The 27,617-nt window shown below is 32.8% G+C and overlaps 2 protein-coding genes across 3 annotated transcripts in view; both read left to right on the forward strand.

Annotated features, from left to right (window-relative positions):
- LOC114331534 (vam6/Vps39-like protein) overlaps nt 1-19,836 on the forward strand; it is a 34,052-nt gene extending 14,216 nt beyond the window's left edge. For both annotated transcript variants that reach the window (XM_050653939.1, XM_050653938.1), the window contains exons 5-11: nt 1,009-1,239; nt 2,274-2,471; nt 3,508-3,807; nt 7,718-8,095; nt 10,472-10,909; nt 11,915-12,297; nt 18,066-19,836. In XM_050653939.1, the coding sequence (XP_050509896.1) occupies nt 1,009-1,239; nt 2,274-2,471; nt 3,508-3,807; nt 7,718-8,095; nt 10,472-10,909; nt 11,915-12,297; nt 18,066-18,126 (1,989 nt within the window). In that variant the 3' untranslated portion in view covers nt 18,127-19,836. The remainder of the gene's footprint in view (nt 1-1,008; nt 1,240-2,273; nt 2,472-3,507; nt 3,808-7,717; nt 8,096-10,471; nt 10,910-11,914; nt 12,298-18,065) is intronic.
- Nucleotides 19,837-24,416: 4,580 nt separating this feature from the next.
- Nucleotides 24,417-27,617, forward strand: part of LOC114331544 (T-complex protein 11-like protein 1) — a 28,201-nt gene continuing 25,000 nt past the window's right edge. The window contains exons 1-3 of the mRNA XM_028281141.2: nt 24,417-24,606; nt 24,833-24,974; nt 25,977-26,250. Of these exons, the coding sequence (XP_028136942.1) occupies nt 24,853-24,974; nt 25,977-26,250 (396 nt within the window). The 5' untranslated portion in view covers nt 24,417-24,606; nt 24,833-24,852. The remainder of the gene's footprint in view (nt 24,607-24,832; nt 24,975-25,976; nt 26,251-27,617) is intronic.

Consider the following 27,617-nt stretch of genomic DNA (forward strand, 5'->3'; position numbering starts at 1 on the left):
TCGTAATCAATGAGGCCTTACAACAAGACAGAGACATCAAGCACATCCAGCACAACTGGATTCAAGGTGTTCAAGACTGGAAGCAATGGAATTATGTATGGGTGACCTATGTTCAGCAATGGACTCACTGATGATGATGATATTTCGCTTGTGTTTAGGAATTCCTACTCTTCAAAACCGTCTCTCATTTCCATTTCATCTTCTCAATATCTACTATAAAGTTTTGCGTATACAATATAAAATACTCTAATATAATGTTCTTGACCTCGTAAGTGGAGCATAGAGCTTCAGTGAAAACGCGTCATTGGGTTCTATTTTGCGCTGGGTCTGAGGTCTTCGCCATATTCCAAGACTTTCCTTGATCTCTTGGATGGATCTGGTCCATGATGGATCTTCTCCAAGTTTGTGCTGGTCGACCTCTTTTTCCTTTGGGGATTCCTCTCTAGGACAGTCTTTGCAATACTGGAACTATTTTTTCGGAGTGTGTGACCGATCCAACCCCACTTTCTGGATTTTATTTCATTTTCTACCCTCTTTTGTTGGGTCAGGTGTAGTAGATCTTCACTTATGATGATGTTTGGCCAGAAGATACGAACAATTCTTCGTAGACATTTGTTAACAAAGACCTGCAGTTTGTCTGTAAGGGTTTTTTTACTTTCCAGGTTTCATATCCAGAGTAGAATAGACATGACATTTGACTGGAATATTCGGATCTTTGTCCTTGTTGTATACTCGCCAGATCTCCGAACATGCTTGAGCTTGAGCATGCTGAATGCTTGTTGAACTTTTCGTATCCTCAAACGAATATCGTCTTCTTTACCTCCGTTTTCTGTTATGACACTTCCAAGATACGTAGAGTTTTCCACATTTTCAATTTGCACGTTGTCGATAGTAAATAGTGTGTTGTTCCTAAAATACTCTATAGATAGAATATAATAAAACCTAATACAGTAACTAAAGGGATGATAGACATACGGTTTTTATGATATACAATGTTTTCCTTTGCAGCTAAATGGTAAACAATCTTCACTGTTTCCAACTAGCAGTACTCGATTGAATGAGCCGTGCATGACTCGAGTTTCTGATACAACATTTGCACTGTGTAGAGAAACTCAAACAGTTCTAGTCAATGTGAAAGGCGAAACGGAGAGAAACAAAGCTTTGAGATGGTCTGATATTCCAATGACGTTAGCTTGGGACGAACCTTACGCTTTAGGAATTTTAAACGATTCTATAGAGGTAAGACTTTTATATAATTTTAAATTACTGTCTTTTAATGAGTGAAATACAAGATAGACATAAAATTGAATAAACATTTTGAACGAAACCAAAGCCGTCTTATATTTTAGTTCGTTCAGAGAGCGCAACAAGCACTCTAGCAGGTTTCAAAACTTATTAGTTTATCATCAGAGGATGCATCTTAGCTACCTCTGAACTACCAAAATAATTCAGGTTCTGCCAATTTTCTTTTAAATTTTGTTAGCTATTTTATTGCGTCTTCCAGTTTTACGCTTTCCTTGTATTCTCACATTTGTCTAATTTCTTTCGCAAAATATTGTTCTTCAGATCCAAATCCACTAATGGATGTTAGCGATCACATTTTCCATTAACTCTTTGTTTCTTGCAATGTGTATCAGAGATTGAATGTCGTTAATCCCTGTCCATTGCCTTATGTTTCGGATATTCCTCTCTTGCCTTCAATTTTACCCTCGATTATAAGTTGAAGGAACTGGCATTTTTCGTTTCACATGATGTAACACAGATACGCCGTTTTACTTTTCTTGACATCTACATTTGTGACTTTCGCCGTCTATGGTATCTTTAGGATACGGTGATAAAGCCGTATTTCGAAGGCTTCTAATCTATTTATTTCCCTCGATTTGAGTGTCTAGCCCTCTACCTCATATAGCAGCACTTAGTAAACCTTAGTCTCAGTTGAAGATCGAACTTTGAACAGCTCAGTACCTTCTTCCTTAATTTTACAAAAGCTTGTCGAGCTTGCTCAATGCGACATTTTACTTCCCTGTACGATGCCCAGTCTTCAAAAAGCCACGTTCCCAGGTACTTAAATTTTTGCTCACTCTTTCAATGGACTTGGTTTTCAGTGTTATGGTGGAGTTTTCAAGTGCATCCAAGTGTCTGGAGATGGTCATGAGTTTGGTCTTTTTGGAATTAATCTCTAATCACATTCGCTTACTGTATTATCCGATCATAGTGACAAGTTGTTGAAGGTCGCAAAATATTGCTGTAGCAGATTTTGTAACGTTTTTTAGGTGCTTACTTTGGAACCTAATGGTCTAGTCCAAACTTTGAGTGATCTACCGAAAGTAAGATTTATCGTTTCCGCACAACGAGGCGTATTGTATGCGGCTTCCATAAGTCAAATATGGAGTATTCAAGCAGTAGACATAGAGAAACAAAGAGAAAGCCTTGTTGCTGCAAAACAGTTCCAACTTGCATTAAAACTGACTGTAAGTGTTTATATTTGGATGTAGGATATTTAAATTCTTATTTAAAGTTATTATACTACATACGTGGGTGGTCCAATAAGTACTTAGCCTCTCCGCTCGATAGCGCTACTGTCGCAAGGGAAATCTACCAACGAATAACACATTCTTGTAGACAGCCTATGTCAAAATATCAGCCAAATCGGACTCGTCGTATTGTTTCAACCGCATGTGTAAGCGGGTGTGTTTAAGGACTTTAGAAAAATGAAAAAAAGAACAATATCACTCGGTGATTCGACTCTTGTTTTTAGAAGCTAAATCAAAAAGCGTTTGAATGCTGTAAACGGTGATTCCTCTCCTTCGATGAAAACCGTAAAAAAATGGTTTAATGAGTTTCAACGTGATGGCACGTCGATTTTTTATAAGTCTACCACTGAGGATATGGAAAAGGGCAAAACGATCACAGGGTTTTACTATTCCGCATTATTAGCCCGATTTGACGCCGAATTTAAGGAAACACTTTTCCAGTTGGGGAAGAAAAAATACTCTTCCACCATGATAACGCTTTGGCTCACACCTCCGCCATCGCCATGGACAAATTGGTCGAATTAGGCTACAAACTGCTGTTCCATTCAACGTATTCTCCCGATTTGGGCCTGTACGACTTCTTTTTGTTTCCAAACTTGAAAAAGTCACTCTCCAGGCAGAAATTTAAATCGAATAAAGAGTTCATCACCGCCACGGAAGCCTACTTAGCAGACCTCGAGAAAAGATATTTTTCAGGCGATTTAAAGAAGATGGAGCATCGCAGAGTCAAGTTTATCGAACGAAAAGGAGACTACGTTCAGAAATAAATCACCACTTTTCCAAAATTTTCGTTTTTCTTTTTCTTTTCGGACCGCCCTAGTATATATATTTAACATTTTTAAACAACTTTAATCTCTTGCAAATTTTGCATAATGTTTTCTGTTTAGTTTATAGATTGATAAAATTTGATATCTGCATATCTTATACTTCTCACATTATTGCCTTATTTACTACATTTCTTTTTTTTTGTCAGCAAATGTCAAAGGAATCTGAAGATGAGAAGCAGGAAAAAATCCATCACATCCAAACATTGCTGGCGTATGATCTATTTCACAAGAAACAATTTCACGAAAGCATGAAAGAATTTCTGAAATTAGAAACCGACGCATACGACGTTATTCGATTGTTTCCTGATTTATTGCCCCAACAGCAAGGAACCGAGGTTCCAGAACCAGCTAGAGATTTAACAGAAACTGAACATGAAACTAGTCTTTTAGCTCTTATTGATTATTTGACTGAGAAGAGACATGGTTTGAAGACAACAGATGTACAGGTAATAGACTAAGAGCCGCTATAGGTGAAAATTCTTAATCATTTTAGGCACGACGGGACCCTATAACTTAAATAGTAGAACCTAAAAGAAAACGTTTGAACACTGTGCCGTCACTTTTCAGTGGCACATGCGTCTACAGTGGCGCATCAAACTTTCCACTTATGGACGGGATACATAAATTAAAAAATACTCTAATTACCAGAATTTAATTTTTTTCATTTTTTTAAGTTTTATGTGATTAAGACATAAGATTCATCGTAATTTTAACCCACCACCCCCTTCTCCCTGCCCCCACCATCAAAAACTTTATTTTTCGATTTTATTTTTATTTGGTGGGATGCAATTAATTTTAAAATTTCAAAAAATTTACACGCATAGTTAAGGGTTTTATAAAATACGTCTATTTTTATAGACCTGTAGGTTGAGTGTACATAACCTCAAAAAAATTTTAAAATTTTTTTTTTGAAAAAAAGTATATAACTTTTTTTTGGGGATAGCTGCAGATCTAATTTTTTCTTAGTCTTGTGTATTTTATCAAACACTATATTTCTAATTTTTTTCAGATTTTTCTGTAACGTTCGTCACCTTCAAAAATCCAAAAAACTGTTTTTTAAGGGGGTTTTGGGGGGTTTGAACGTGTTTTTCTGATTTTTAAATATTCTAAAGAACTCAGTTACTTCAAGTTACATATAACCTATAAAAACAAAATTGATTTGATATATTATGAAGTCTATAAAATAGGGAAAATCCCCCAAAATCCCCCAAAACCCCCCAAAAAACAGTTTTTCGGATTTTTGAAGGTGGGGAGACTTACGGAAAAATCTGAAAAAAATTTAAAATATAGTGTTTGATAAAACACACAAGATTAAGAAAAAATTAGACCGGCAGCTATTCCTCAAAAAAAGTTATACGCTTTTTTGAAAAAAAAATTTCTTTTAATTTTTTGAGGTTATGTAAACTCTACCTATGGGTCTATAAAAAATAGGCATGTTTTATAAAAGCCTCAACTATGCGTGTGAATTTTTTGAAATTTTAAAATTGATTGCATCCCACCAAAAAAAAAATAAAAACGAAAAATGAAGTTTTTGATGGTGGGGGCAGGAGGAAGGGGGTGGTGGGTTAAAATCACGATGAATCCTATGTGTTAATCACATAGAACTTAAAAAAATAAAAAAAATTTAATTCTGTTAGTAAGTTCTGTTAACTTTTAATTTATTTATCCCGTCCATAAGTGGAAAGTTTGATGCGCCACTGTCGACGCATGTGCCACTGAAAAGTGACGGCACAGTGTTCAAACGTTTTCTTTTAGGTTCTACTATTTAAGTTATAGGGTCCCATCGTGCCTAAAATGATTAAGAAATTTCACCTATAGCGGCTCTTAGTCTATAAGTGTTTTGATAACAATTTAGTTTGCAGCTCATACGTGATGGAAGAAGAATCCATAATATAATGCAATAGATTCCTCTCTATTTTATTATTATCAATATTTTGTCCCAACTGCTCTCAGTAAGGATATATACAGGGCGGCTGGACGAAAACTAAACAGAGGTATTATCAGGAACTAAAAAACACAAAATTTTTGTTATACCTGAATCTTAATACTCCGTTTTCGTTAGTAGGTCCAAATATATTCCTTAGGACTTTTCTTTTAAGGGGCTATCTTAGTGTAATAGTACGAAATTCATATACTCTTTTCGGAATTTCTAAAATAAAAAGTACATGTGAAACAATTTTCATAATAAAATATTGAAAATTAAACGATTTATGCGCCATCTACTGACGCCGTGAAAATAAAAACATAGCTCCACTGCTGCAATGATGGGGACTAATAGAGATCCTGAAACATAAAATTTCAAAGTCATTATTGAAATATAAGTTATTTTATATACCGTCAACTAGGGGTTTTTGATCGGATAAAAAATGTCAATTTGCCTGTTTTTGAAACTGAAAATGTTTTAGCTACTTCTAAAAAATTTTTTCACATTTCGTCATTTCCCCAAATTTTTATATTAATTAAAAATCTTAATGAGGGTATAGGAAATAACTTATATTTCAATAATTACTTTGAAATTTTATGTTTACTGCAGCAGTTAAACCATGTTTTTTATTTTCACGGTGCTAGTAGATGGCGCATAAATCGTTTAATTTTAAATATTTTCAATATAAAAATTGTTTTACATGTACTTCTTTTTATAATAAATGCTCATACAAATTTTCAAAACAATTGTAATTGTATTTTTTATTTTATAAGTTCCCAATGAAAGTATATGAATTTCGTACTTTTACACTATGATAGTCTCTTAACCCTTTAACTACCGACGAAATATACCTAACGCGATTTGGGTGCTAACTAGATTTTTCGCTGCATTTAGATTGTAATGTTTTGGTCGAGATGGCCCTGAAATTGCTTCATCCATAATATGAATCTAAACTGACGTTATAAATACACTTTTATCTACGTACTCAATAGAAATACAACTGGTTTCAGACAAAGTCAAACAAATACTCTACTCAAACAAAACCTCTAAACAAATGTTGTGCATATCTGCATATGACGTGTGAAGACGTCATGCGCACTAGACAGTAGTAACGGTATGACATTCTTAGGTGTCATCAACATTCAAAGGGTCAAAGACTTCCAGCTTTCTTTTTGTGTTTTTTGCCATATCTCTTACTTATTTACTTACTTACTCCATGGGTTTTAGCCGACTCGACAACATGCCTCCACTCTTATCTGTATTGAGCAACCTCTATCCCATTCTCCACGTCCATAGCTTTCAGGTCTCCTGCTATGTTATCTCGCCACCGGAGTCGATGTCGTCCACGTGGTCTTCTTCCAGTTGGGACTTCCTCCCATACCAGCCTTACTGTTCTTTGGTCAGAATGTTTTCTGAGATGTCCCGCCCATTGAAGTCTTCTGGACGTTATTTCTTTTATGATGTTGGCGTCTATGTAAAGTTCTTCGAGCTCTTTATTAGTTCTTATCCTATATTGTCCTTGTGCTTCATCAAGAACAGGACCAAAGATCTTCGTTATTATTTTTCTTTCCCAAACACGTGGTCTCTCTTCGTTTACCTTTGTTATCGTCCACGTTTCACTTCTATATATCACAATGGGTCGTATGATTGTTTTATATACTTGTATCTTTGTACGTATTGTTAGTTGTTTCGATTTTATAAGGTCATAAAGACATCTGTTGCCGGCTTGTATCCTATTGTTTATTTCTTGTAATCCGTTATTGTCTTCAGTTATCGTTGTTCCAAGATACATAAATTCTCTAACGCGCTCAAGTTTAAAGTCATTGATGGTGATTTTCTGACTGATTCTGTCTCTGCTTTTGTTATTGCGGTTCATATACATTTATTTCGTTTTATTTTCATTGATTAGGAACCCCATCTTCTCTGCTTCCTTCTCGAACTTGACGAAAGTCTCCTTCATCCTTAATCTGGTGTTTCCAATCAGATCGATATCGTCTGCTGCAAATGCCAACAGTAAGTTTGGTCCTTCTCGATGAAATACTCGTTGTGGTGAAAGTGCATCTCTCTGTTTTAGTCCATTGTTTATTTCGAATGTCTCCGAGTATTGTTGTCCAACTCTCACCTTACATCGTAACCGTTCCATACCTATACCCCATACGTATCAAGCTGATTAGTTTTTTTGGAAAGCCAAGTTCCTGCATCGCTGTTCACAGTTTAGTCCTGCATACTCTATCAAATGCTTGTTTGTCATGTTTATCATGTCTTGCATTTTTAAAAGTAAGCTTTGTTTCCCTTTACTATTCTTCTTTGAATTTGTGGTTCTTCTGTTTCATCCGTGTTTATATTAACAAGTACATTTAGCCGTTGTTGCTGTTACTATTGTTTATAAAAAATAATGATAAATTTTGAATATATTGGTTTTACATTTTTAGGCAAATATCAACGCAAGTGGCAACCTCAGTGATAAAGTCACCAACAAATCCACTAACCAGTTGCTTCAGATCATCGATACAACTTTACTGAAATGCTATCTACAAACCAACGACGCATTAGTTGTACCTTTGATCAGATTGAATCGTTGTCACTTTGTCGAGACGGAAAAGATTCTGAAGAAAATGGGAAAACATAACGAACTCATCATATTATATCAAACCAAAGGGCAACACAGAAGAGCTTTGGAATTGCTTCAATCTGAAGGCAGTACAGAACGTATAGTTGGATATCTACAACATTTGGGATCTGAGAATATGGGTTTAATTCTGGATATTGCCGATTGGGTATTAAATGAGTCGCCTGAAGAAGGTTTAAAGGTAAAATTAACATTTTTAACTATATAACTTTGCATATAGCTTTATATTGTATGAACGTGTCTATCTTCTATCTATCTTCGATCTTTAATCTATCTATCTTTGGACATAGGCCTCCCCTTCTCTTTTCCACAGGTGATCCAGCACTGTGATCATCCATCTGGAACCGGCATGCTTTTTGAGGTCGTCGCTCCATCTCATCTGAGGCATTCCTCTTGCTCCCTTACGTTCCCAGTCTTCCTTGTTCCATCTTTCATCTGCTTGTCGGATGGTATGACCTACAAATTTCCATTTGACTCTTGCCACCTGTTCCTTAACGTCTTTCACTTTTGTTACTCCTCTGATCCAGACATTTCTTTTGCAGCTTTATATGCAGCTTTGCGCTTCTGCCACTGTGTGAACGTGTAGATTCTTAAATTAAACACCTAGTATTGTAGAAAGATTAGATCAGATAAAATTATAATATAGTTCAGGTAATATTTTAGAAAGTTCACTTTTCTAACTATAGCTCATAAGATTTAAATGTTGTAGTTAAGCGTGTGGTATCAACTAGCAAAATTTCTTGGTTATTCACATGTGTTTTGACCCCCTTGGTGAATTTGATAAACTATTTCGCAGTGTTTTGCAGTGAAGACAAGAGGGAATTCTAAAAAGTTCCAAGGAACTTTCCTTGGAACCAAGGAACCAAGCTGTAGACGGGGTTGTGAATTGCAACTTTTTAGAATTCCCTCTTGTCTTCACTGCAGCCTCCATCTGGCTTGTAATTTTTAGAAGCCATGGAGGTTGTCAACAGGAAAATGGTCCAATAAGGTTTTCAATTAAAAATGTTTTAATAAAAGTATGTATATTATTTTACAAATATTTTTATTATGCTGAAAGACTTTTAAAATATTTTAGTTATTTTTATCATTAGTTTGATTTATATTTAAAATTGCTACTAATTAATGTTGTTTTCTACTAGCATTTGTCTTAATTTATTCAATCATTTCTTCTAAAGGTGTGTCTCCACCAAAGCAACATACCTACTTCAACTTTTGTGTTATACAATGTTTCACATTTTTGTAACAAAGTGTCTTCACCCAAACAACTTTGTTGTACTAACGTTGGAGTTTGTTGCACGTATTTGCGAGTGGATGCATCATGGTGGATCCACTAAAGCAACAGTTGTTTATTATGTGCAACGAAAGAGGCACAGGCACCTGCTCCAGATTTCTTCATAGCCTTGTATTTCTTCCTTTCTCTGTATAACTGGGCTTACAAATTTCTTATTTTTCGTTTTGCCTCTTCTATAGTTTCACAATTTATACTGCTACAAATCTTGGACCAGGCATCATGTTTAGCTTCTCTGCATTTATAATTTTTGTCAGTGCCAATGTGTTTTAAATGCATTCTTTTTTTTCGAATCCTGGGAAAACTAACAAGTATTTTTGAAAAATTTAAACGAAGAATGGAAGATTACGTTATTACCGAGGGCCGAAAGTCCTTGAAAACTTCTATAATGTTTATTTTAACCTTTAACTACACGCGCTGGCGTACTTTGTACGCCAGATATAAGAATTCTACTGGAAATATATTTAAAAATTTAATTTTTGACCTTGCTTATTTTTCTAACCTATCACTGGAATGTGCTTTACAATTTGGTTTTAGTTTCGTTATAATCGGCGTTCTGGAAAGATCGTAATTTACATTTTATTATTTGTTGTTTCCGGTGGTGGACAATATACCCCAGGATTATATTACTATAAGTCGTAATATAAGTACATATTTTAATTGTTTTTTAGTCATTATGGCAAAAAATATATTTTTCTTTGTAAACAATACTTTTTCTCCTGTAAAAAATCACATTTAAAAAAAAATTTTATTAGTAATTTTATTTATCATGGAATCCAGTTATTCCATGATTCCAGTTATAAATCCCAATTGGCTTACTGAAAAGGAACTCCAAGTATTCACTGATGCCGAATAAGGTTTATAACAAACAACTAAGTGTATTTTTTCAAAAAAAAAAAAATAAACAAATCCGCTGTTTTTAAGTGTATTTTCTTGTGGCGTACAAAGTACGCCACGCGTGTAGTTATGTTATAACTTGATGCGCGGGTAGTTAAAGGTTAATAAGGTACATGGGTGAAAAAAAAGAGAAAATTTAGTGTGATTTTTAATTTTCTTAAATATCTCATTCAAAAGTTACTTTTTGGTTATTCTAAGGGACTCTCAGCCCTCCGTAAAAATGTAGTCTTTCATTTTGCGTTTAAATTTTTCAAAAATATTAATTAGTTTTCACAGAATTCGAAAAAAATCAATGTATTTAAAACACATTGGCGCGAAATTTTGTAATAATGTATATAATATATATGTTGTCTACATAAACTTCTGTTTTAGATTTTTACTGAGGATGTAGCAGAAGTGGAATCATTTCCTCGGCCTCGTATTCTCGATTTTCTACTTAAGTCTCATAAGTCAGTAGTTATTCCTTACTTAGAACACGTGGTTCATATTTGGAAAGATACTAATCCGTTATTTCACAACGCGTTGATTCACCAGTATCGAGAAAAGTTAGTTGCTGAAGGCCCGGCAGGTTCAGAGCCTACAAGAAAAAAGTTGTTGCAATTTTTAGAAAACAGTAAGCAGTACACTGCTGAGAACATACTAAGCAGTTTCCCGACTGATATATTGTTAGAGGAGAGAGCCGTTATTCTCGGAAGGCTTGGTAAACACGAGCAAGCTGTTACGATTTACGTTAGAGCTTTAGGAGATATAGAAAAGGCTGAGAAATATTGCAAGAAAGTTTTTGAAAACAATGTACCTGGGAGCCAAAATGTAAGTAATGATTTTTTTTTAATTTCTGAAACCTAAATAAAACCACAATTGATTGTAATGACAATTACATTTTACATTTGTTATTTAACTTCTAATAATAGATTTCTACTCCGAAAATTGTTTCAAAAAATATTTTTTGAAAATAGTGAGCTGTTATTGTAAATAATAGGGCATTCCAACATTCTGTCAAAATTAAATCAAGATGACGGCTGAGAGTCAAATAACAGTCAGTTCTCAATGTGTTTTAGATTATTTTAGTTTCGTTTCTTTGTACTTTTGTTTATTACAAGGATTAATTTAACATTTTCACTGGAATAATTAGTTTTTAAAAAGATAATATGCCTCATTTCTGTTGTGTTTTGAAGTGTGAAATGCGATGTAATCGTGATAAAGTTCAATTTTATCGGTTACCATCACTGCTACATTTTAAGCATAAAACTGAACTAATGGTATATCTAAGTTATAACTAAGTTATCATCTAAGAGACAAAAACAATGGTTAAATGCTATAGAACGTCCTATAAAAATACTAAATGACTAACTATGTCCAAGTTAGTTACGCTTGGAAAACTGTCTGCACTGTAGGTTAACTCAGACTCCTTGACACACCAAAAAAAGCAAAATATGTAATGAATCTGAGGTGTTTATTGTCTGGTATTTAAGATCTTGCCATGGTCTATAAATCAACTTATCACAGGCGAAATGTGCCCTGAAGAAAACTTGAGAACTATTATAAATATGTAATTATTATTATTATATAGTAACGAAAATATTATTGATATAATATTATAATATTAAAATATTATAAAACTTGAATCGTTTTCGATATTACAAAAATAACCCTTTTTTAGACGTTAGTACTTTCTTACTTAGTAAGAGTAAGTAAGTAAGTAAGTAAACGTTAGTAATACTAGTTAATACATTTCCGTTAAATTAACAAATAATAAAAGTTGCCCACAAATAAATCTGTTAATATGATGTTATATGATACAACTATCGTTTTTAGGTCTACGTATCTCTCATAAAACTTATCTTGGATCCAGACAGCTGTCCTCTTTCGCTTCCTGGTCTGACTCTGTCTCCAAAAACTGCTCAACCTGACGTTGAATTAGCTTTGCGACTATTACAAGAAAATGCAAATCACATGAATCCCCTGGAAGCTCTCTTCATACTTCCAGATAATATTCCTGTCTCTAGACTTCATAAGTTTTTGCTAGTCGCTATGCAGAAGGTCACCCAAGAAAGAAGGAATATGCAGTTGATGAAAGGATTGCTGTACGCTGAACATTTACAATGCCAGGAGATGAAATTAAAACTGCAGAGTCAGCATGTGTTAGTTACTGAGTTTAATGTTTGTCCAGTTTGTAGGAAACGATTTGGAAATCAAAGGTAATTAATTATTTTGATTTAAATCGATTTTCTTGCCATCTTCTGACACCGTGTTTCTGGGTCTACCCGTTATCACAGAGGCTTCACAAGAAGACTGATTTGAATCAAAACTCACCGAGAGGTTAAGTATCGGGGTATGGTTAGACTGACCTCTAACGGGGACGATGAAATGAATGAAAATGAATGTCGACAACAATTCAAGCAAGCTGCTAGCCCAAATATGTAAATATCAAACCGACAACGCTTAGGAAAAATATTTCCATCGATGCATCTCAGCTTGCCTATCCGAATCGTCATCATTTTTGTACTCGTATATAAGTGTAAAAACAAAATAAACGGTTTCGTTTTGATTCAAATCGAGTCTCTTGCCATTCTCAGACACCGTGTTTCTGGGTCTACACCAACTTCTCGGTGAATGATGATTCAAATCAGTTTTCTTGCGAAGCCTCTTTGATAACGGGTAGACCCAGAAACACGGTGTCAGAGGATGGCAAGAGACTCGATTTGAATTAAAACGAAACCGTTTATTTTGTTTTTACACTTTACTCAATATACGAGTACAAAAAATGATGACGATTCTGATAGGCAAGCTGAGATGCATTGATGGAATATTTTGCTAAGCGTCGTCCGTTTGATATTTATATATCTGGGCTAAGATCTTGCTTGAATTGTTGTTGACATTCATTTTCATTTAATTAATAGCTATTTGTATAACAAGGGAGGAAAGTGCTACTTTTCCTCCCGAGAATGAAGTTTACTGCCCGACGCATAGCGGAGGGCAGTAATCATTCAAGGGAGGAAAAGGCACGTTACTCCCATGTTATACATATGGTTTTTCCACCTTCCTCAAATAACAAGTAATTTTTTCATTTTTACTTAATTTATTTATGTAACTAACCAACAAAATTTACTAGAACTAAAACTAACAAGTAGGTACAATATAACTGTCAACTGTCAAATATAAGTCAAATTATTAATGTAAACATTGTTAAATCAGAATAACAATTTACTGTTTTTTACCATTCTGCAAAATACAGGGTGTTTTTAAATAAACGTTAAAATGTATAGATACTTACGTAATAGAAAATAGATATTGTACAGGGCGTTAATAAGTTATATTTCATGAATGAAATACCATGACGTCACTTTTACTTTTCCTCCGTAGGGAGGAAAAATATTTTCCTCCCTAGGGACGAAAAGTACGACTTTGCTCCCTACAATCAGGTCCGGAAAAGTATACTTTCGGTAGAGGTAGGTGGAAATAATTATTTGCAATACTTGTACAATTTCTTTATTAATATACAGTGATAAGCACGCTAATAACCGGCAAAATAACGCCAAGGATGGAAAACATGCTGCATTGTGAAATAAATAGAGATGAAAGTAGTAAAGGTGGAAATTATCGATACAAATGTATAAATTAACACGTACATTACATAGTTTTCCACCTAAGTACGTACATTATATAGTTTTCCACCTTTAGACGTATGTGATAGGAGTACATATTTTATAAAATTCTCCTGTCACAGTGACAGTTGTCATACTCCTCCGATACGTTTAAATGTGGGAAGATATGTAATGTAATGTTAATTTATACGTTTATATTGATAATTTCTACCTCTACTAATTTCATCTGTTTTTACCTCACAATGTATTGTGTTTTCCATCTTTTGCGTTATTTTGCCGGTTATTAGCGCGCTCATCACTGTATTTATCAATAATTTCTGAATATTCTTCTTGTGATATCCGTTTCGGATATTGGCGACCACCATGGCAATCTGTACTTTGCACACTGCTGCTCTGAAAAGATTTGTGGTTGTTGTGTTAAACCACGTACGTAGATTTTTCAGCCAGGAAATCTTTCGGCTTCCTGATCCGCGTCTTCCTTCTACTTTTCCCTGCAAGATTAGTTGCAGCAGTCCATATCTTTCGCTTTTCCTCATGATGTTACCGAGGTATTGGATTTTGGCTGTTTTTATTGTGGTTAACAACTCTCTTTCTTTTTTGGATTCTCAGCAAAAGAGGCTGATTAGTAACGTAGTCGATATAAGATATCTTCAGGATTCTAAGATAAAGCCACATTTCGAAAGCTTCAATTTTCTTGCAGGTGACGTCTGTGAGAGTCCACGACTCAACTCCGTAGAACAGTATAGGAAAGATATAAAATCGTAGTAAACTGTTTTTTATGGGTGTTGATAAATCATTGACGTTTGTATAGCTTAGCCATTTTTTGAAATGCTTTCTATGCTCCACATTTGATTTCTAGGGAATGGTCTCCATTTTCATTGATGTTCGTACCAAGGTAGCTGTATGTTTTTACTGTTTCTATCTGTTGACCGTTCACACTGCTTCGTCTAATTTGCTGTTCCTTCTTAGAGATCGTCATACATTTTTAAACATACTCAGCGGAAATTACTGAGGTCTCTAACAGTTAGCAAAGAAAAATCTGTTTTTTAAAATAAGACACGAGAACATATTTGACATTTCTATATTGTTTGTTATTTTCTGGCCTTAAATTTGGATAAAAATGTAGACTTCGTAGATGTATCTGTTTAATAAAACAATTTAATATTGTTCAAACGTTTCGCAAATTGGTCATTTTCAGTAAGCACTTTATTTTTTAATTATTTTATATTTTACAGGGTAATAATGGATATGTATGGATAGTGCAACGCATAAAATAATAAAAAATAGTATTGAATGAACATGGCAAAATCACCAATATATTTCTTCTTTTTGTTAAATTGCTCTTCTCAATGGAGGTTCGCTACTACAATTACAAACTCTTCCCTGTCTCCTGCTGTTCTATTAACTGTTCATAATTTGGCTCTGTCTATTGTCGAATGTTTCTGAGCCATGATAGTCTTTTCCTTCCTGGTCCTCTATTTTCCTTGATCCTTTCAGTCACTATTAGTTGAACATTTATTTATTATGTATGATATTTTTCTATTTTTTCCTGTTAGGGGTGTGCAATTAGAACGAAAACATGCAATGTTTCGGAAACATTCAAACAAGCTTATATTTTTCTACTTTTTTAGTTAGATTTGGCCGCTAATTGTTTATTAATTGTTTAAACAATAACAATTTTTTTGTATTAATAATTTTAAAAATATCGTTAAATTCATCATTTTACTTTGATCAAATATGTTTCTATTTTGTTTTTGATTATACTGAATCCGAATATGGCATTGCAATTTGAAAATTCTTATACAGAAGCTCTTATACAGTATGTCTGCGTAGCTAGGATCCACATGGAAAAATTTTTTATTAACAATTTTACGAAAAAAAGTTATTCTTCATAAAATGCTCTGAATAGTCAAAAATCTAAAATTCAACCATCAGATATCAAATTTTATCAAATTTATAAGAGTTATGTCAAAAATATGAATTTCGTTAAAGAGTAAAGTACGAGTTAAGTGCCTTTATTATTGACAATATTTTAATTAGAAGGATGTAATTGATCACTAAAACAATTTTTTTAATTCCAAACAACTTTTCTTAATAACAATTTTCGGTATTGTGAAATTTAACGATACTTTACTCTTGAGTGAAATTCATATTTTTTGACATACCTCGTATAAAATTCATTAAATTTGGTATTTGATGATTGCATCTTAGATTATATACGATGCAGAGTATTTTATAAAGAATAACTTTTTTTCGTAAAACTAATAATAAAAAAGTTATCAATAGGTTCCAAGTTACGCAGACATACTGTATAAGAGCTAAAAAAATTTTGCTGAATATTTATTATTGTTGAAGTTTATTATTAAATTTATTTTAGGTAAGTTTTACAGAAAAAAGTTTTGATCACTTTATATAAACATTTTTTTAGCTGGTAATTTTCGTTTTTTGTATTACATTTTTGTTATCTTTCTTAATTTTCTCAAAAAGAAATAGTCTATTTCATTTCTAAAGTAAAATAATTTAGTGCATTTTATAGATTATGTCCTAAGCCTTAAACAAGCACTTATAAAACTGTAATAGATCTGTTCAAACTTGAGTAATACCGTCTTAAAGTGGTGGTAATTCTATAAAACTACGAAGATTTCAAAAATTACATTTTTTAAGACGTCATATCATTTGAATTAAATTTTTGAGATTTTTTTTTTTTTTGAATAAAACATCATTTAGTACGGTGCTTGAAAGGTAAGTTGTGCAAAATTGAGGGTTTTATAAAAAAATTGTATTAGTTACACATTTTTAAATCATTTTTAAACAAAATTCATGTAAGCCTCACTTTCCGCCCCTACCGTACTTATGCCCCTACATTTTATTTAATTTTATTATAACCATAAGATAGCTTAATTATTCTTCTTTTAGGTTCAATTTGTAAAATTTCATTTGATCCATTAGTTAAAGAATCACATTAAAATAACTCAACCGTGCATTTCGCCGTACGCTAGTTTACAGTGCGCCAATGTTTGTGAGAAGGATGACTTTAGCGTTATAAATAAAAAATTATAGAAGATACAGATTTAATTTTAGAAAATTCGTTATACAAGGTTTTTTTTGTCAAATTTTCTGAATTTTTCAATGGTCAAGTCAGTTTTGTTCTAAAATTTATATTTTCGCAGTTATTTAAAAAAACATCAAACTTCGTAGTTCATTTGTTTAATAAAAAATAAAGCACCCACTTCTCGAGTAGAACTTTTTGATATGTTGTTTATTAAACATTTTTAATGAAATTACAAAAAGTTCTATCTTGTTTGATTTTTTCCGAAGTGAATATCTATATGCACTCCCCTATGTGTTAAAAAGTTCCTTTCCTATTCTGTATAACACTTCTTCGTTTGAGGTATACGATGATCATGAAATCTCGAGGATTCTCCGGTAGATCCACATTTCAAAGGCCTCCAATTTATTTACAGTTGATGTTTTAAGTGGTCATATACGTTTCTCGAGCTTAAAAAGTAGTCTAAATGTAATGATAAATTGTACGAAAACTATTGGGCTAATTGATTTCATTTTTTTTTTTAATTTTAAAGGTGGACTCTTAAGGAGTATAAAACATATGTTAAAAGTTAAAAAAATAATTAAAAACATGGCGGCCGCGTCTAGTAGCGTAGAACGTGTTTTTTTTTCAGGTCAAACGGTGGGCATGATTCAGCTCGTAATATTTATTTGAAACAAAAAATGTTTATTTGTTATCATTTTTTAGAGTCATAGTTCTCGTGTGACGAGAGGAATTTAAGAAAAAAAATTAATTACGGAAATGGTCGAAATTAAAAAAAAAAAAGTCGTAATTTTCACCAAAAAAATTGTCTATTTTTTTATTGCTATTCGAAAATGGTTAAATTTATTCAAAAAAGCTCTCGTCGCACGATAGTGAATCTAATTTAGAATATGTGTGCCAAAAATGAAGTTAATCGGACGAACGGTTAAGCAGTTATCATGCCCACCGTTATGAAAAATGATATTTCGAGAAAAACGTGTTTAAAGTTTTGCAAGACCTGCGGAGCGACCCGACTAGTTCCGTTTAAAGCAGCTGTAACTTCGTCAATAATTCGAATATCGAACTCGTTCTGGTGTTAAAATGTTTCTAAGAGATGTACCTTTTAAAATAAGTAAAAAAAAATAAAATCGATTTTTTGAAGCCGAGAAACGTATATGACCCCTTAAGGATCCACGTTTCATTATATACATAGAGAAGAGTCGTATAGCGTATCCCCTCACAAGGTTTCTTGTGATTTCTTTTATATACCTACATAATATGTACTCATACATAGTGTTTAATAAAAATATTGATACAATTTATAATTTTTTAGTGCTTTGGTACGGTATCCCAATGGAGATGTAGTTCACTACTCGTGTCAAGACAAAAAATGATTAATAATAATGGCATCATATGTAACAGACAGTTGAAAAATGTTTATTATAAAACGTATATTATTGTATTTGCGCCACATCTGATCTAATGTAAAATATGATTCGTGATCATACACACAGCAAAATTTACGGAACATTTTAAAAATGGGATATGTTAGATGTCTCGAATTTCCTAAACCTTTTGTCCGATTTGAGTGATTTTTTAGTATGTTATAGCCTCATTATTTAAGATAATCGATGTAATAATATTGTTACTAGACAGGTAAATGTCATTTTATACCGGTTGTAACAATCATACTGTGTTTTTTCTTTAAAGTTCAGAACACTCTATGGAATATTCTAGCACATATAAAATATTGAAATTAAAATTCAATTGTAGCCCTAGGATTTATTATCATTTTCTTTTTTGATTCATTTGCTTATGTTGGATAATAAAAAAGTTAAGTACGTTAACAACTAGCCATGTTTTTGATAAATAAATCCTCATTTTCTGCTTAGTTTAATAGGCAAGCTTAAAGTAGGCTATGAGAAAATTACCAATTTAATAGATGTCAAATTGTTACCAGTCAAAAAGTGTCTGGTTTGTCGTAAAAATTAGTAGTTTTGTTATTTAAAGTTTCAATTAAGTCCGTATTTTTTTTTGTTTAGAGGAAATGGAACGCACTACAAGGAATTTGACCCGCGATGAGAGTGTGTTCAAGCAGTGATCTTGCATAGCGAAGGACTTATAGTATTTTTACTACAAAAGCGATATTACGTAGGTTAAAATTTTTGACGTAAGAGAACTGTCAAAACGTTAGAATGTGTCTTTTCATTATTGCCATGTTTATTATAAATTTATTATAAACATGGCAATAATGAAAAGTCACATTCTAATGTTTTGACAGTTCTCTTACGTCAAAAATTTTGACCTACGTAATATCGCTTTTGTAGTAAAAATACTATAGCTACCATGCTATCGGCTCCTTATATTGGTGACAATTTTTTGCTAATATACGATAATGCAAGATTTCACGTTCACAAACTGTAATCGAATATTTACAAAAGGTAAATGTCCGGACATTGAATTAGCCATCGCTTAGTCCAGATCTTAACCAGATCGAACATTTGTGTGACATAATTTGGCAGAAGACCACGACAGCGTTTGCCACCTCCTAGAACCTCACAAGAGGTAGAAACAGTAGCTTTCGAGATTTTGAATGATATTGATCAAGACCAAATAGCGTACCTCATTTGTATTATAAAAGTAAATATCTCTTTTATTACGAACATAACCGAATTAATTAAAAAACAAAAAGTTAGGAAAGCCTAAGGCTATAATTGAGTTTTATTTTCAATATTTTATATATGCTAGAATATTCCACAGGGTGTTCCGAACTTAAAGGAAAAAACACAGTGTGATTGTTACACCCAGTATAAAATGATACTTACCTGTCTAGCAACAATATCATTATATCGATTTTCTTAAAGAATAAGGCTATATACATACTACAAAAATCACTCATCGGTCAACAGGTTTTAGGAAATTCGAGACATCTAACATCCCATGTTTAAGGTGTTCCGTTAATTTTGCCGCTCTGTGTATTATAGAAATCATTATATTATGTAAAAACCGTAATTATAAGGTTATTTTGTTATTATTATTTTATTTTGTTGTAATCTTTTTTATTTATAATGAAAAACATGTGATATTCAATAAAATGAAATTCATATTTGCTTTTTATTTAAATCAATTTGTATTCTATTTCTTCTTCTTCTTCTTCTTCCTACTTTATAAATAGGCTCATGCCTGGTTTACTTCGGTTTTAGCCTCAATTACCGTTGTCTGACCATCTTTTCCTCGGTCGTCCCAATGATCTTCTTCCATTTAGCGATTTGTCTCTTGCTATTCGTACTTTTCTATTTTCTGTCATTTTTTCTATGTGTTGATTCGATTATATTTATCTTCTTTTGGTCCACATGTTTATTTCCTCTATACCACATCTCGCTCGTATTTCCTCACTTCTTACTCTGTCTTTTAGAATTTGGTTTGTTATTTTTCGTAAGATTTTCATTTCTGCTGTTTCCAGCAGTCTTTTTGTTTTCGCCGTATTTGCTTTTGATACGGCGTTTCCGCTGTGTACGTCATTATCGGTCTTTTTGTTGATTTATAAGATATTCTGGTTTTCGTTTAAGTTGTGAGATATTTGTTTCTCCAGATTGTTTTGTTGAGACATCCTGCTGCTGTTTTCCATGTTCACTTGTTTTTGTACTTCTATTTCTTTATAAATTGAGTTATTGGTATGAAAGTAAGTGGATCACAATTAACAACGCAATATGTCGCGAAATGACTTTCAAGTTCTCAACATGACGAAGAATTTATTTATGAGACAAGCGTAATTTGTCTTTCCTTTATTCAATAACCCCTCGGAAAACAAAAGATTTATTCGATTCCCGAATGATTCGGCGGTTACATTGGATGCGAGTCCGTACGAAACTTTATTCGTACGAAGTCGTACTAATTTAAGTCGTAAGACAAATTGGTTATATTAGATGTGAGCTCAGACGAAAAAACGCATTAGATAATATATCAGAGTTTTCACATTGTATTTATGTGTTTACTCATTCGTTGGTCACATTTCATAACAGTCCTAATTAATAATATTAAAAAATTGTCTGCTACATTCATCCTCTCCCCTATTTCCTTCCACAATTTTTTATTCAAATTTCGGTTGTTGTATTGTTTACTTTTTTGGTCTCATAAACATTGCCTTTCTTATACATACTATCACAGATTATGCTGTGATACTATGTTTCGAGCTTCTGTCATATGTTGCATAATCTGTGTATAATATTAATATACACGGTTAATACCAGAGACATGTAAAGAAAATCTTTGGTTAATACACGGATTATACGACATTTGACAGAAGCTCGAAACAAATGACTGTGAATGAAAAAAGGTAAATAATAAGTTTGTGTTCAATCCTAAATGGGCATAATGAGTTGCCTAATTAGTAGAAATTTTGATAGTGAAAAAAGTTCAATTTATGCTTTCAGTTTATAACTTCTGTTTTAAAATATTTACAAAAGTTTAAAGTATATTTTATAAAAGATTATCAGCTATTTTTCATACTCAAAAATTACGTATTTAAAGATATAAATTGATTGTTTTATTTAGCGACACCTATCGTAGAAAAGCTACAACAGGGAATAGTAGGAATCGACATAAAACTTCGACTACCTGACGATAGATGGCAACATTGGGGTCGTACCCAACTCAGCGAAACCCAACAACTATGCATGGAATCGTATACGACCCTATTCATATATATACCGACCAATTTGCATACACATTAAGAAAAGTATGGAAGAATATATTGTGCGTTTTGGATTTATAGTTGTTGGGTTTCGATGAGTTGGGTACGGCTTCGATGTTGCCATCTATCGTCAGGTAGACGAAGTTTTATGTCGATGACTACTATTCCGTGTTGGAGCTTTTCTACGATAGGTGTCGCCATATAAAACAATAAATTTTTATAACTTTAAATATGTTATTTTTTAGTGTGAAAAATAGCTGATCATCTTTTATAAAATTACTTTAAACTTTGTAAATATTTTAAAACAAAGGTTATAAATTAAAATCATAAATTGAACTTTTTTCATTATCAAAATTTCTACTAATTAGGCAACCCATTATGCCCTTCTAGTTTAAGACACAAACATATTATTTATTTTACGATCTAGTATTGAAATAATATGTAATTGTAATTATAAATGATTATGGAATTAAACAATTTGTTCCTTTTATTTATTGCGTTTTCATCTATAATATTTGCAGATTTTACAGTGTAGATCATTATCAATTATTTTTTAGGAGTTTTACAGGACGTTACATAGGTTACACGTAACAACACAGTATTAAGGCCCATTTATACATATCAGGGCCGTGTCCGTTCCGTGTTAAGACAGGGCCCGGTCCAAAAAAAAAACAATATGTACTCTTATGAGTATATTTATACATTGGCGTTTCCCGGACGGGGCCCATCCGGGCCCGGTCTGAAATTAATCCCAGCCGATATTTTTGCTGTCGGCACTGGCGATGCACGAAAATGACACGGGTCGCAGGGACTTTAAACACGATTTTATTGTTTTGTGAACGCGACTGCTGGAAAACAGACAAGCAATAGATATTGTGAGGTGAGATCTTCTATCCAAGCCGAAATATTTTCAACTATCTTTTACACAGAGATGTGTAATAACGTTTTCCTCTCTTATTCGGCCCGGTACGCACACTGCCACAACCCGGTTGTATGTAAATATTGCATTAAAAATACCCGGACTCGGCACTGACCCGGAACGGACACGGCCCGGGTATGTATAAATGGGCCTTTATTCGGGAATCGAACAAATCTTTGGTTTCCAAATAGTCCAGAAAGCCACTGCGGATCCGCTAGGAAAAATATTCTAATTCGGATTTTTTGCACAATCTTACTCAAAAAGGACTCCTTTTAACAAATTTGCATGTTGCCAACACCAAAAGGTGGTGAAAAATTTTTTAATTTTTTAACGTTTTTTTTTTGTTTTTTTCTTAAAATTATTTTTTTTGCATGGAAAAAAGTTTTTTTAGGTTTTTTGGATCATTCCAAACAGAAAAGGTCTTTAGTGACTTTTCTCTAAAAATGATAGTTTTTGACATATAAGCGAGTAAAAATTGAAAAATTGCGAAATCGGCCATTTTTAACCCTCAAAAACTATGTGAAAAACTGAAAATTTGAATGTTGCCAAGGTGGGTAGATATCCTTTAAACATCGATTGATGAAATCCCGAAGAGGTTTTTGCAATACAATATTCAAAACTCCTTTGTTTTTTAATTGCTAATCAAGCGTGCGCGACACTATTTTCCACCGACAGTATGGTGCAAATGAAAGGAATAAATTCGTTATTTCCTAAACCGGCGACTTTAAGGAAAAATCCCAAAAGAGGTCGATTTTTGTTTTTAAGTTATGATATTGTGACATATATGGTATACTAGTGACGTCATCCGTCTGGGCGTGATGACGTAATCAGTGATTTTTTTTAAATAAGAATAGGGGTCGTGTGGTAGCTCATTTGAAAGGTTCTTTAATTCTCTATTCAGTAATATAAACATTTACATAATTATTTATACAGGGTGTCCAAAAAATGTTTATTAAATGAAATTATTTGACAAAAAAAGAAGTAGAAGGACACGCTGTATAAATAATTATGTAAATGTTTACATTACTGAATAGAGAATTGAAGAACCTTTCAAATGAGCTACCACACGACCCCTATTCTCATTTAAAAAAATCACTGATTACGTCATCACGCCCAGACGGATGACGTCACTAGTATACCATATATGTCACAATATCATAACTTAAAAATAAAAATCGACCTGTTTCGGGATTTTTCCTTTAAACTTGCCGGTTTACGAAATAACGAATTTATTCCTTTCATTTGCACCATACTGTCGGTGGAAAATAGTGTCGCGCACGCTTGATTAGCAATTAAAAAACAAATGAGTTTTGAATATTGTATTGCAAAAAACTCTTCGGGGTTTCATCAATCGATGTTTAAAGAATATCTACCTACCTTGGCAACATTCAAATTTTCAGTTTTTCACATAGTTTTTGAGGGTTAAAAATTGCCGATTTCGCAATTTTTCAATTTTTAATCGCTTATATGTCAAAAACTATCATTTTTAGAGAAAGGTCACTAAAGACCTTTTATGTTTGGAGTGATCCAAAAAACCTAAAAAAAACTTTTTTTCATGCAAAAAAAATAATTTTAGGAAAAAAATAAAAAAAAAGTTTAAAAAATTTTTGACCACCTTTTGGTCCTGGCAACATGCAAATTCGTTAAAAGGAGTTCTTTTTGAGTAAGACTGTGCAAAGAATCCGAATTAAAATATTTTTCCTAGCGGATGCGCAGTGGCTTTCTGGACTAAAAGAATTATTGAATAAAGGAAAGACAAATTACGCTTGTCTCATAAATAAATTATTCGTCATGTTAAGAACCTGCACCTGCAAGTCATTTCGCGACACAGATGTCAATATTTGTGCAATGTTCATTGTTAATTGTGATTCACTTACTTTCATATCAATAATTCCATTTATACAGAAATAGAAGAATCACAAAAATCGGACAACAGGTTTAGGAAATTCGAGACATCAAAAATCACCCATTTTTAAGGTGATGCGTTAATTTCTTGGAGAAGTGTATTTTCACGAATAAAATACTTTTTGCAGGTAATTAAAAAATGTTACGCCCATGAATACGACTGAACTGACTTGACATTGAAATGCCATATTAGGAAAATAAAATTCCCCAGACAACAACTTGGTTTTCAATGCAAACAACTTTTGAGAAGGATTTTGTTGGTAAACAATAAACAGCTGAGATTAAAGAAATATCTGAAATTGACAGAAATATTTTGGATAAAGAAATTCAAATTTTTTGTGAAACGTTTTCTTAAATGTAAGCAACAAATAATACTGTTCTATTATGTAATTTGTGAAATTAGCACATACCAACCATGCCATTTCTACAACAAAAGAAAGTGGTTATTTAAACCTATGATTCATTGTTGCATGGCAGAGCTTATTAACCTTGTTATGTCTTCCTTATTCCTTACATTGCTCATTGTGTAGATGAAAATACATTTCTGGGGTCGAACTATTATTATTATCATTGTTTCTTTTAGTGTTAAAGAGAATTGGTGCTATGAGTGAAAATAAAGATATTCCAAAAGGCAACAATGATGAACAAGGCTCATCTAGAATTAGAACCACCAGTGAGTGCTCTTATACAAGTGATGATGGATCTTCTGGATTTACAGGGAGACGGTAATTATTACACTTTTTAATTTACTTTTAAGCTGCCTTGATAAGTCAATGAACACATTTTTGAATGACCTAAAATATTTATACAATAATCAGTCTACAATCTTTACTTTATAACCCCGCCTTAACGTGTACACTTGAGTTAACTGCGTAAACTCGAGTACGCTAAACTGGCCAAACTGTGCACACTCGAGATAATTTGAGCAGCGTTGTTTTAATATTACTATAATTTTTCACACTCAAGTGCAATCGAGAATTGAAAATAATAATGTGAAAGCAAAAAAAAACAGTTGTTTTATTCATATTTATCATTTACATGGGATTGTAAGCTATTACACTTACTTATTCCAGTATAAAATATTATAATCCTTTTTGTACTTAGCACTTACAACTTATCTCTTCCTTGTGAGCCGCTTTCTGACAAATTTGCATATTCATATTCTGATTCGCTCATTTACCTGCGCAGTAAACAAAATACGTTTCAACAAAAAAATGATTGTTCATCGCATAGACTTTCTGATTATTCCAACAAAAATTATATTATTTAATATTAAGTAATGCATGGTGAGGCAGAAAAAATGCTTTAAATAAAAATAATTATTTTAATAAATTATAATAAAAGAAACTTTTTCTATATTTAAAAAATAAAATGGGATAGTTCCCGAATAGTTAGTTACAGCTTGTCCACATGAGGGTGGTTTGCCAACGTCGACGTCACAGTTTACCTGAAAAACCCAACCACAGCGGTTGGAGTTGCCAAGGAACAAGTGGAATCGTACACATGCAACCGCTCCGTCTTCAAACCGCGGCGGTTGTAAGTTAACTAGGAAAGAAATGGGACCGCCAGTCAATTGCTTTCATATGTACGATACAAATGTCGGCTAACAGCAGCATCAACCGCTAATCAACCACCCGCATATGGACAAAGCCTTAGTTAGTTCCCGATAGTTACTTTTGTATATTTCACCTTTTTATTAAGAAAATTGTTGATTGAATCTTTTACAGTCAGCGCACCACTTCTCATCAGTTCATGGTTGCTAGTGGATTGACTGCTGCATCTCCACCAAAGTTTGTTTCACTGGAAGAGATCATGCAAGCAGCTAATGGTATGAGAGATATGGCTTTGGTGCATCAAATAGTGGTTGACAAGGATTTTAGGTTAAAAAGGGCAGAACCAGAACCTAATAGTGTCCAGGGAATAATCAAGAACACAATGCACAAAGCATTTTGGGATATTTTAAAACAACAGTTAAATGAAAACCCTCCAGTTTACACTCAGGTACTTTAAAGTTTAAAATTTGGTCATGTACATTTTTTATTATCAATTATTTGAACATGTACAGTTGCAGCCATTGAATAGTTTACAGCCTTACATATACCTAGTAGCCGATTTTTTGACTTTTGCCTCATTTAAACTTTTTGCCTCAAACTGAAGTTAATTACCAGTGGTGGATCCAAAATAGGTTGGACATGTCTATAAATAGGCATTTTTGACATTTTGACAGAAATCCGTTATTATGAAGACACACCATTTTGTAGAGGAACTGGACATATCTTTGTACTAACAATGCTTTGTTATGTGTAAATATATGTCCGGTTTTGTAAATGTATGGATTTGATATGTAATGGATTTCTGTCAAAATGTCACAAATGCCTATTTATGGACATGTCCGCTTTCTCTTCTCACATATTCATATACAATGTGTACACAAAGTAATAATGCTAATATTTCTTCAACTACATTTATTAAAATGCTATGTCTGGTTGACTGTCCTCTATACAGTTGAAACATCAACCCTTAAAAAATCAACAATAAATATATTAGAGACTTTTGAAATGTGATACTACTGGAGAATCCTCAAGGTTTCATGAACATCTCATATATCAAACGAAAAAGTGCTATATAGAATAGGCAAGGAATGAGAACTTTTTAACACAGTGAAGGTTAGCAAAACATCATAGGCCATTTACTGAGAAATAATAAAGAACAATATGCTCAACTAATAGTGAAAGGAAGAATTGAGGTAAAGAGGGAGACTGGAAAAGACTATCGTGACTTAAAAACACCCTGCTATTGAGAGGGCTAAATTTTGAACAGCTAAAGAACAGCTGAAGACAAGAGAAGAGTTTGCAATTGTAGTAGCCTATCTCTGTTGAGGAGAGGGAACTTAAAGACGCAGAATATTTTAGTTCCTGATAGGTTCACAAAAAAAGTTTTTAATGAAAGTTTTTTAATAAATCAAGTTATCTGCATAAGTAAATTAGAAATAAGATGTGTATATCAATATTCCAAAATAACATAAGGATATATTTTTTAAATTTATTGTAGATCTTATATTCTTTTAAAATTTTCCATTAGATATATAATAAATTACAACCATTAAAATCCAATAGCCCTAACGTTATTGGTACCAAAGTTTAATGGCATCAGAGTAAAATTACAAAATAATTATCTGTGGTAAAAATGCCAAATACTTTTACTATTATATTATTAAGAAGAAAAGTTCATTAGTAAGACATAAAAAAATCATTAGTAAGAATTTTATTTCAATCCAATTTATGTGCATTTAGTTAACTTTAACATTTTAAAAAGCTTCTTCTTATTACTCTGTCTGAAAGGTTTCTGTAGACAAGCGGTTAAACCTT

The sequence above is a fragment of the Diabrotica virgifera genome, chromosome 6 (genome assembly GCF_917563875.1).
Source record: "Diabrotica virgifera virgifera chromosome 6, PGI_DIABVI_V3a".
Lineage (NCBI taxonomy): Eukaryota > Metazoa > Arthropoda > Insecta > Coleoptera > Chrysomelidae > Diabrotica > Diabrotica virgifera.